Genomic DNA, 10,524 nt, shown 5'->3' on the forward strand with positions numbered 1-10,524 from the left:
AGCCAAGCGAGGCTACATGAGACCCTGTCTCAAAAACACACCAAAAAAGTATATAAACCATACTTATTCCAAAATTGTCTATTATAGCCAAAACTTCAACAGCCTAAATGTTCATCACAACAGGTGTGTGATTAAATCAGTTATGAAACACTCTCAATAATGGTTGTTTAGAAGAGCAAATGCCTACAAGATATACTAAGAAAGAAGGAACAGACTAGTGGGGATGGCATCCGAACTCAAGTCCTCATGCTTTTTCCCACTGAGTATCTCCTAGGACCCTAGTACTTACTAGTATTTTAAAGAAAGGAAATAACAGTGATGGTAAGGAGGGTAAAAGGGTAAGAAAAGGGATGTAAAGAACAACACTTAGCATTACCTTATTAAAAATTTGATCTTATTTATTAGCATGGAAAAATATTAAAACCAAAGTTCACAATAAAACATCCACAGGTAACTGAGCCTCCTGAGACCACTCAGTGGGGATGGGAGTGACCACTAAAAAGCCCCCAGAAAACCCTAGTGTCCTATTTGTTTAGTGTCAGAAGGCATTTCTGAACTCATGATTGATTTCAGAGGTTCTCTACTGTGCCTCGTTTGGAAGGATACCTGCCTAGGGCTCCCTCTCTGATCAGGCTTCAGCTCATCTGTTGCCACACTGCTGAGGTGTTTGGTGGGCAGAGAGGAGGGATGCTGACAGCTCTATCCAGCAACCAAGGTCCTGGTTATTCGGGGCATCTGAATTAGTTATACACAGATGTAGATATGCAGTCCTCAGGCCTTAATGGGAAAGTCTTCTGGGAACATTTCTTAAAACGGAAGACTCCTAGCTCTACCATGAAGGTTTCTAAACAGTAGAGCCAGGTAGAACCCAGGAACCTGCACACATGTGTACACACACAATAAATAAATAAACAAATAAATTGTAATTATTAAAAAAGAAGAAAGAAAAGAAAGCTCCATGTAGTGGCTGACACCTTTAATCCCAGTACTACGGAGGCAGAGGTTGGTAGATCTCTGAGTTTGAGGCCAGCTTGGTTTACAGAACAAGTTCCAGGACAGCCAAAGCTACAGAGAAACCACATCTGAAAAAAAAAAAAAATCAAAGAAAAGGGGGGGGGAGGAGGGAGGGAGGGTGGGAGGGAGGGAAGAAGGAAGGAAGGAAGGAAGGAAGGAAGGAAGGAAGGAAGGAAGGAAGAAGACAGAACCTAGGAAGACCCCATGCATCCAGGTGTGATGGCACACCTGTAATCCCAAAACTTGGGAGGCCATTGGCCCTGGATTGCAAAGCTAGAAACTGGACTCAGCCTAGAAGGCACAGGAGGGTGCTGCACTTGTAGAAAAAAATCAAACAGCAGCACACAGGATTATCCAGATAGGAAAAAAAGGCATTGACTCTAGCTTCATGTGTTTTAGCCTACCATAGACAGACAGTACAAGAAGATGGCTGGTATGGAGACAGGGAGAGCCAGGGAAGTACTGTTACCAGGCTTAGTAAACCTGGGAATGCCAATGAAGACAGCCATGAACTTCAAACAGGGAGCTGGCAGGCATAAGACATCTTTCACAGCAGTGCCCACACCTCAGAGAGAATGATGGCTATAGTGGGAAAGCAAGGGGAGGCTGCCGTGGAAATAGGCTGGGGAGATGACTGGTGGCTGCTTCAGTCAACTGTCCACTGTGGCTAGGGCAATGCTGGGATCATGGCCAGGATATCCCCACACTCGGCCTGTCTCCACCACGAACTTCATAAAGCTACTCTTACATTTGATCTGAATAGAAGCTGAGGGAGCAACACTGTCCTTCTCACCTTCTAGAGCTATCTTTAACATCTCACAAGAGTCCACAGCACTTAGGCTCTGCTTTGCTTTTTATCAGTAATGTATACTTAGTTCTACTATTTCTCAACAGATTCATCTTGTTTTTATTTAGGTTTCATTTCATTTATATGACAGAAATGATGAGCAGTCAAGAAAGGTCAACATTTAAATACTCAGTAAAAACCTACTTCCTTATACTTGGGTAGTTACTTTGGGTCAGGTACCTTATAAACACTGCACAGGTGACCTGGTCCAGGCCTTAGAGCAATCCTACAAGGCAGGTGCTATTAACACATAGCACAGATAAGGAAATGAAAGCATACAATGGTGAAGTAAGGTCACCCAGCACATGGTAAAATGGGGTAGGACCCTGATGTCTACTCCAAAACCTGGACTCTTTTTATATTTTTGGTTGTGAGCCTAGCCTTTAAGGCTGAGCCATCTCTCCAGCCCCAGAATCTGGACTTTTTATAGAGGTTCAAAAATGGTGCCCTTCAGTGGTGAGGAAGCAATGGTAAGCATGTCACCTCACGTCCTGAGAACCCCACCATATGCCCCAGTCACATACAACCAATAATGGCAGTCACCTGAGGGAAAGCTCAGACACTATCAGAGAGACTAAAATGTTTACTCTCACCTAAAATACCAACCAACAGGGGCAACTTAGCTAGATTAGGAAGGCTGCTGTTTCACACGTATGTGGAGGATGAACACACATATGTGGAGGATGAACGCATCAGCGGGAGGGAATTACCAGCAGTGTCTAAGTGAAAGGAACCCAAGTCTAAGAACACACTGTCTTAGTAGGGCTGGTGGCACACACCTGTCATCCCAGCAACTCAGGAGCCTGAGGCAAGAGGATCACAAGTTCAAAGCCAGCCTGGATTCCAGAGTGAGTTCAAGGCCAGCCTAGGCTATTTAGCAGGACCCTGTCTCAAAATAAAAAATAAAAGAGGTGGGGATACAACAAAGGTCAGGAGTTGGGACTTGCCCAACACATCTTAGATTAAATCCTCAGCATAAAAAAGAAACAAAACAAAACAAACAAACCAAAAATAAATAAGCCTTGCCATCTTCCACCCAGCTCTGTTAAGTAGAAAGACAGGAATCCATGCTGCTGACCATGACCACACAAGCCATTCCAGAGACACCACCTGAAGCAGGCAAAGTTCAAACCTCAGCATCCCCATCAGAGGCTGGAAGCAGTGTTCACCAACAACATGTGGCTCACCTCTGAGCCTACTTCCTGACTGCCAACAGAGCAATCAACAGTGTGCACGATGGGTCACCACAAACAAGGAGGTTTAAATGCACTCAAGTTGGCACTCTGGTCTCTTGTGAGCTGAGTATGTACCATGTCACGTATGCTCATAAAGCTCAGTGTGAGAGCCTCACCAGAATCCCAGCACTGTTTCCTTGAGGATTACATTACTAACTGACCTCTTCCAAAGGAAGACTCCCAAACTATCAAAAACTATACTAAATATGGCTTTTAAAAGAAAGCAAAACTTGGCCACATGTTAACATGTTGGCTCTAGATTCACAGAAGTTCACTGTGTCACTGCATCTAAAACTATTCAAAATTGAAAGCAATTTCCTATTTCCTAATATTCAAGATCTAAAAGAAAATCTTAAGGACTTCCCAGCCTTAATGGGTACGTGTTCTCTCCCCCTCACTCCCTCTCCCTCCCCTCAAACACAAACACATATGTGCACATGCACATACACACATACATACATACATACATACATACACACACACACACACAGACACACACTAGAATGGGATGGAGGATCCTCTGGCTCACTTTGACTCTTATAGAACCATTCAGTGACAGTCCCCTTCCTCCAGGAACAAGTTCATGAGATGGGACCAGAGACACAACATACCTTGAACACAGGCAGCTTCTGCCGCTGCTGCTCTATGGAAAGGGCAGCATAGGGATTGTAAATGATGGTTGTCCCAGAGTTCTCAGCGACACTTTGTCTCTCTTCGGAGATACTGACGCCTGGCCCTTCTGTACCTGTGGCACAAATGGTTTTTTTTTTTTTTTTTTTTTTTTTTTTCAGATTCTGATGTAGTAAACAAAAAAGGATAAAAGGCAGATATACAAAAGAAACAATACTTTTTATTTCAAACTACTAAGAAATATTAAACTTTGAAGTTCCAAAAAGAAAAACAAAAAACAAAACAAAAAAAAAAAAAAAAACCCTAGGGAGCTGTCTGTAAGAACACAAAACACAAAAGAACTGCCTGTGAATGCTTCAGTGCAGAGTCTAGAACAGGAAGAGAAGGCAGTCTTGGCTGGCTGTCCAAAACTGGCTCCTAAAAAATTCTGAACAGAAGTGAAAGAAATCTAGTGGGAATGTGTCAAGGCCAAGGACAAAGCGTAGTACTGACAGATAGGACAACTCAGAGACAGCAGGAACCAGGGGTTCAGGCTGCCACAGCTACCCCCCCCCCACCTCATCTCTTGACAAGTTCAGAACCTTCTAGCTGTGGGGTGGTTTCTCCACAGGCTGCCGGTGGTCCAGAGCTCAGTCCACAGCTAACCACCAGTTATCTAGGCACCCAAGAACAAGACAGACTGCAAAGGCTTCATGGTGGACACTGCTCTAAGCACAAGACACGGCCCTGGGCAGCACGGGTGCAGGCTGACCCTCAGGGACTCAGTTCAGTTCCCAGCACATACAAGGTGACTCACAACCAATTGCTCATTAACTCCAGTTCCAGAGGCCCTATCGCCCTCCATGAGAACTAGGCACATGCACAATGAGAAGCCAAAAGGCGCTGGACATGTGGATGGCACTACAGATACATGCAGGCAAACACTCAAACAGATAAAATAAAAATAAAACCTTTAAAGTGAATAAGATATGAATGAAATGACAGCAGAGTTCAGAATTCAGCTCAACATAAGGAAGGCAGTTCTAAAAGTCAGAGCTGTTCAGCCACAGAGTATGCTGCCTCATGAATTAGGAAAAGCCTCCTAAATCCTAAATCCAGACACCTGCACAGCCCCTACTGGGGCATCTCAGAGATAACCAACCAGCCGAAACAGCGACTTCCAAGTCTTCTGATCTCAGAACCCAAAAAGTCACTGTAATATGGTTGTTTTGTGGTGAGATTAAGCCAGGTGACTGACTCCATTTTATTTATGTTTACATCTTGGTTTAAGACAGGGTCTACTGACATAGCCCAGGCTAGCCTTGAACTGCCAATCCTATATCAGCACCAAGTTTTAGGAATAACAGGCATGTGGTAACACGCTCAGCTCAATTCTCCGCTTTTGAAGGGTTCCCTGACAGTTAGATGAAGACTGGAACTCCCCTCACAGTCCATCTGAACAGAAAGAAGCTCTGGGTCTACAGACTCCCAGAGTCATCTTCAGAACTCCAGCAGCTTCGTCTCCAGCCCTGCCCTAGGCTTTTCCAGGAACAGAGCCACCAAAGAGCATGTAAGTGGGGTACAGCTGCCTGCTTCTGCCAAAAAGCTATCCTTCCTTTCAGTGAGAGAAAAGATGGAGCTGGGACTGGACGGAAGCCCGGGCTGGAGAAGCAGGTTCTTGGTCCTCCTCTTAGCATTGCTATAACTTGACTTCTGAGCTCTTAAACAAGGAAACTATGGCAGAGAATGCTGTGTCCTCTTCTGCCCTGTTTTTGTTCAGAATGCCCCTCTTCTGAAAACATTTAAACCATGCCATTATGTCTGGAGTATCTGAACACTATTCAACCTCCCACACACTGGTTCACAGCCCCTGGGGGTGGTCCCTCTGGTCTCTAACCTAACCTACAGCTGTTAGGAACTTTTACAAGAACAGCTGCTGTCAATATCGTAGGGCCTTTTCTTCTCCTTACAAAAGACTTCATTCAGCCAAACAAGAACCCCAAGGCTACTTTCCATCTATACAAAGCCCACTGTTTATGGCTGTTTTTAAATTGGGAGTGTGTGCATGCTTCAGGGAGTAGCCTTTTTGCAATTTTCTCAAACCATTAACACTTTCATTTCCCCATCTGTAAAACAAGGCTGACAACAGCACCCAGCTCAGAATCCCTTCACCCTAGGAAGCCAGAAGAGGTTGTTGGATCCCCTAGAGCTAAAGTCATAGGCAGCTGTGAGCCACTCAGCATGCTGGGAACTAAACTTGAGTACTCTATGAGAACAGCGAAACCACTGAGCCATCTCTCCTGCCCTACAACACAATTCTTACCATGAATCAATTTAAAAAAAAAAAATCCTCAAAGCAGCTCAATAAAGTTTTTGCAAGGCACAAGGTCAGCAACCATTAAATACTTGCTGAGAGAGTAAAGGAAAATGAAGAGCCCTTCTGACCCATTCACGTGTGCCGGCAAATAAAGTGAACATTCTTTTCTGGAAAAACATCAGGCACGTCACACAAGGCTAGTATACCACTCTTCTAAGTTAGAGATCAAAAAATAGTAGTTTAAGGTCTCCATCACTGAAGCGTTTTAAATGGTTATTGTTGTTGCTGATTTGAGAGAAGATGTTTCTTGTCAGTTTCGTTTTGTTAGATGGGAGTCTTGCTGTATAGCTCAGGATAGCCTGAAACTCACCATGCAGCACAGGCTAGCTTTTGGTGTTCAATCCTCCTGCCTCAGCCTCCCAAGTGTTGGAATAGCAGGCATGTACTAATACACATAGGAAAATAATTCATTTAAAACATCAACCTTTTTTTCCCATTTGGGAACCAAGCTTAGCAAGGGTCTGTAACCCCAGGTACTCAGAAGGCAGCTGCATGAGGATCACAGGGTTATGGACTGCTCAGGCTAAGAGAGAATTCAATATAGCCTGGGCAACTGAGGAAGACCATGTCTTTTAAAAAACAAAACAAAACTGGCAACTCTGTGCCCATCTAACAATCATGGTACCACGTATGCAAGTTCCAGTGCACACATCTACACTGCTCACATCTCCCTGTACATGAGAGACCCTTTAATCCCATCACACATTATTCCATTACACACCTCCCCTTATGTAGTTTGTCTATTAAAAGTGCCTGTAGTTATCTGAGTCTGTGACTTTGGACCTACAGGGCATGCTCATGATTCCACAATCTAGCCTTATACTCAGCTTCAACCACCTCCCTGACCTGCCTTTCCCACAATCCATTTCGTATCTTGAACTAGAGTTTGTTCATCCGTAAGAATTATCAACTTATCAGAGAGATGTTACTAGTTGATAAGATGCTATAAGTTAAAGTGACTGGCTCAGGGCTCTGAACCCACCAAGCAACTCAAATGTCAGTGAATAAAAATAGTATACTTGGGCCAATGGGTCCCCAACTTTGATGCATGATAGAAGCCCCCCCCCCATGTGTTTAAAACATACTGCTTGCAAGTTCCTGATTTCTTAACAACAGTAAAAGGACACCAAAGGGTTTTTGTTTGTTTGTTTTTTGTTGTTGTCTTGTTTTGTATTTTTGTTTTCCAAGAGATTCAAATAATACAGCAAAATTTGAGAACTGCTTACTAGGCAGTCACCCCACCTAGATCCACTTACCCTAGGCCATCGCCCTATCCATAATGCAAGGAGGTTATTACTGTCTTCATGCTCTCTTCTCTTTACCTCTAAAGTGACTAATGGCCCCTCCTGCCAGCTCCCAGGTTAGAATTGAGGTTCAACATCCATCCTGGATTTCAGTATCAACCTCTCTGAGAGTGATGGTCTTCACTATAACACTGCCAGAGTAAACATTCCAAAGGAAACCTGGGAAATTCTCTGCTAAAAGCAATGAGCCCAATATTTTTTTTTTCTTTTTCTATCTTTCTTCCTTTATTTTGAGGAGTGTTTAGCACATGTGTGTATGTGTGTGTGTGTGTCTACACACATGTATTGGCATGCATGCCAAGGTTTGGCACATGCATGAAGGTCAAAGAACAAATGTGTACAGTCAATTCTCTCCATCCACCCTTGTATGAGTTATAGGGATCAAGTTGGTGTCATCAGACTCTCACAGCATGCACCTTTGCCTGCTGAGCCATCTCACTGGACCAGAAGCCCAAATTCTTTGACTTGCCAAAGACACTTCAAAATGAGATACCTTATACCTTTCCAGCATCATCTCCACAATTAACACCATCACAGTACTCCATTATTGGGGACTTAGGGACATCCTTAAGATACAAATCCTACCTTCAATGGCCTGGAGAACCACTCCCTACCTCACCATAAACAAACCATAACAAACTTTCTTCATCCTTCAGAGTTCACTCCAAAACCACCATTTCCATGACGCAGTCAATTCTTCACACTCAGTCTTCCCTTCTCCTATTCTTCTACACAATTATAATAGCTGTGTATCTAGTGTCAAGAGTTTTTTTCTCACAGTAATCCTCTTATGACAAATTACCAATAAGGTAACGTGACTCTGTAAGTCAGCAAGTTAATAAGTGGTAGGCTGGGAAGACACTGCAATCCCTCACCTGAACCTATCTTCTGTATCACACCCCTCTTCTGCCTTGCTTAGAATCTGTTCCAAAGGACACGTAACTTCACAATCAATTGTGAGAGCACATCTTGAGAGCAGGGCCCCAGGCGTGTGTACCTGCCTTCCTGACTACAGGACTAAACAATGGGACAGACTCTAAGAGTAATTCCAGGTTCTTTAACCAAAATGGTACCCTGGTACCACATGATAAACTCTTGAACAAGTAAATGGTAGCTCATTACTTAATGGGATGGACAATTGACTGATGCCTGGAAACACTGAACCATGAAAGTGTCACCAAGGGATTTTTTGAGACAGAATCTCTCTTTGTAGCTCTAGCTGTCCTGGAATGTATACCAGACTGGCCTCAAACACAGACATCCTCCTGCCTCTGCCTGCCAAGAGCTAAGATTAGTCATGGGCCAGCATGCCCAGTTCAGGTTTTGTTTTGTGTTTTGTTTTGTTTTTAAAGAATTAAGTGTGTCACTTGCTTGGTTTTATTTCTCTAACACTAGGCTCATGGTCGGAATTCTGGGGCCCACCCAAGCCTTTAAAAGCTGTGCCATTGCCTTTTCCGTCTCAAATCATTTTCATTACAATATAATGTACACATCCAGACCTTCTGTGGTGCAGGTGGAGGAGAAAAAGAAAAACATTTAAGAAAATGTAAGGGTGAGGACTGAAACCGGTGTTTGTTTGGTTTGTTTTATAAAAGGCATGGACAAAAGGAATTACCCTACATGAGCATAGCCTGATATGTATCACTCAATAAAAACCTGGCCAATAAGAAAATGTGAAAACAAATAATACTGTGATGGTAACTTACTAGCCTGCAAGACAAAAAGAGGTGATAGCCATTAGAGAAGAGGGCGTTCACTTTGTGGTAAACATTCAGAGTGGGCAAGCCCTTGGCTGAAACACTGGAACACAGTTTCCCTTTTATGAGCCATTAAGCCCGACTCCTGACTCCACGCCCACAGGACAGGTGTTTGTATCCGCCCACATCACAGGTGAGGGGACCAATGCTCACAGCGGCTGAATGCATCGCTCAACGTCCTCGATCTACTGCAGCAAGGCAGAGGCCGACTCCACCTGGACACTGACTCCACAACCCCAAGTTCCTAAGACCTTGAGCTGCACCGCCTGTCGAGCCCCACTGGGGCCCCAGGGCAGCAGCAAGACACACGTGGGCGCTTCGCGACTCCGTATCTCAAGACGTGCCAAGGAGGCTGAGGGACTCGAACAAGGTCACGCGGGACTGTCCGCCCAGGTTTGGAAGGCCTTGACTTCCTCCGGACCACCGTGGGCTGCAGCATCCCCGCGCGCGGACGGGTGATGCCCAGCCCTCCCCGGTCAGGCCCTTGGCAGGTTCCCAAGCCCAAAGTCACGTCGACGAATCGACCCAGGTTTCCTTCCGTGCCTTACCGGGTTTCCAGAACTTCACTGGTCCCAAGGGCGCAGCCATGCTGGGGTGAAAGGTCACGAAGAAGACTCCGCCCCACTAAACGCACGCGAGTCCCTCGGAGCTCAAGGGGCGTGGCCCGCGAGCAACCTCAGCCTGGGCGGCTGAGAGGTCAAGCCACGCCCCCGCATGGCGCCGCCCCTTGTGTGCCACGTGACCCGCGACTTCTTTTGGACGGTCTTTGGGCCCCTCCCCTTGGCCCACGTGATGCAGCTCGGCCATATTGGCGCTGGCGTTAGCTCCTATTCCCTGGATACTCCGGGCTCACACTAACCTCTAGGAATTCGCTACAGTGTTCCGGGGCTGCCACTCAGTAGCAGAGTATGCGCCGAGGCCGTGCCTCCCTGGTGAACTGAAAGATGCTCACGTTTACACCCTATTGCAGCTGCATCTTTTAGTCTCCGTAGTTTCATATGGAGAGATAATGGTATCTGCCTCCTGCATCTGATGACTCAGTTACTATTTCTGTGTTCCCAGGGACTGTAGTTTCTGTTTCCCAGGCGCGGGTAGAGCTGGGATGACCTGTAAGTGAATACACGCTAGATAAACAGTAGAATGATGCTTATTATCAGCAAGTAAGACTGAAATGATAGAGGCATCATCCGATCCTGAGAGAATTATCGGTAAATGGTAACCGGGGAGCTTATTGGGTTGGAAGATGATCCTAGAGATCAGATGAGTCAGGCCAGGGTATCCACCTAGTGTTCCTTCCCTTCAGGTCAACTGTTCGTGATTTATAATTGCCCACTCAATCCTCAGTCTACAGGGACATAACCTAACAACATGCGTTTTAGGA

The 10,524-nt window shown here is 45.2% G+C and overlaps 1 protein-coding gene across 1 annotated transcript in view; it reads right to left on the minus strand.

Annotated features, from left to right (window-relative positions):
• Dhx35 (DEAH-box helicase 35) overlaps positions 1 to 9,815 on the minus strand; it is a 58,887-nt gene extending 49,072 nt beyond the window's left edge. Inside the window, exons 1-2 of the mRNA XM_051187387.1 lie at positions 9,692 to 9,815; positions 3,708 to 3,841 (exon numbers count right to left, since the gene is read on the minus strand). Of these exons, the coding sequence (XP_051043344.1) occupies positions 3,708 to 3,841; positions 9,692 to 9,731 (174 nt within the window). The 5' untranslated portion in view covers positions 9,732 to 9,815. The remainder of the gene's footprint in view (positions 1 to 3,707; positions 3,842 to 9,691) is intronic.
• Positions 9,816 to 10,524: the final 709 nt, after the last annotated feature.

Source organism: Phodopus roborovskii, unplaced genomic scaffold (assembly GCF_943737965.1).
Source record: "Phodopus roborovskii unplaced genomic scaffold, PHOROB, whole genome shotgun sequence".
NCBI classification, from domain to species: Eukaryota; Metazoa; Chordata; class Mammalia; order Rodentia; family Cricetidae; genus Phodopus; species Phodopus roborovskii.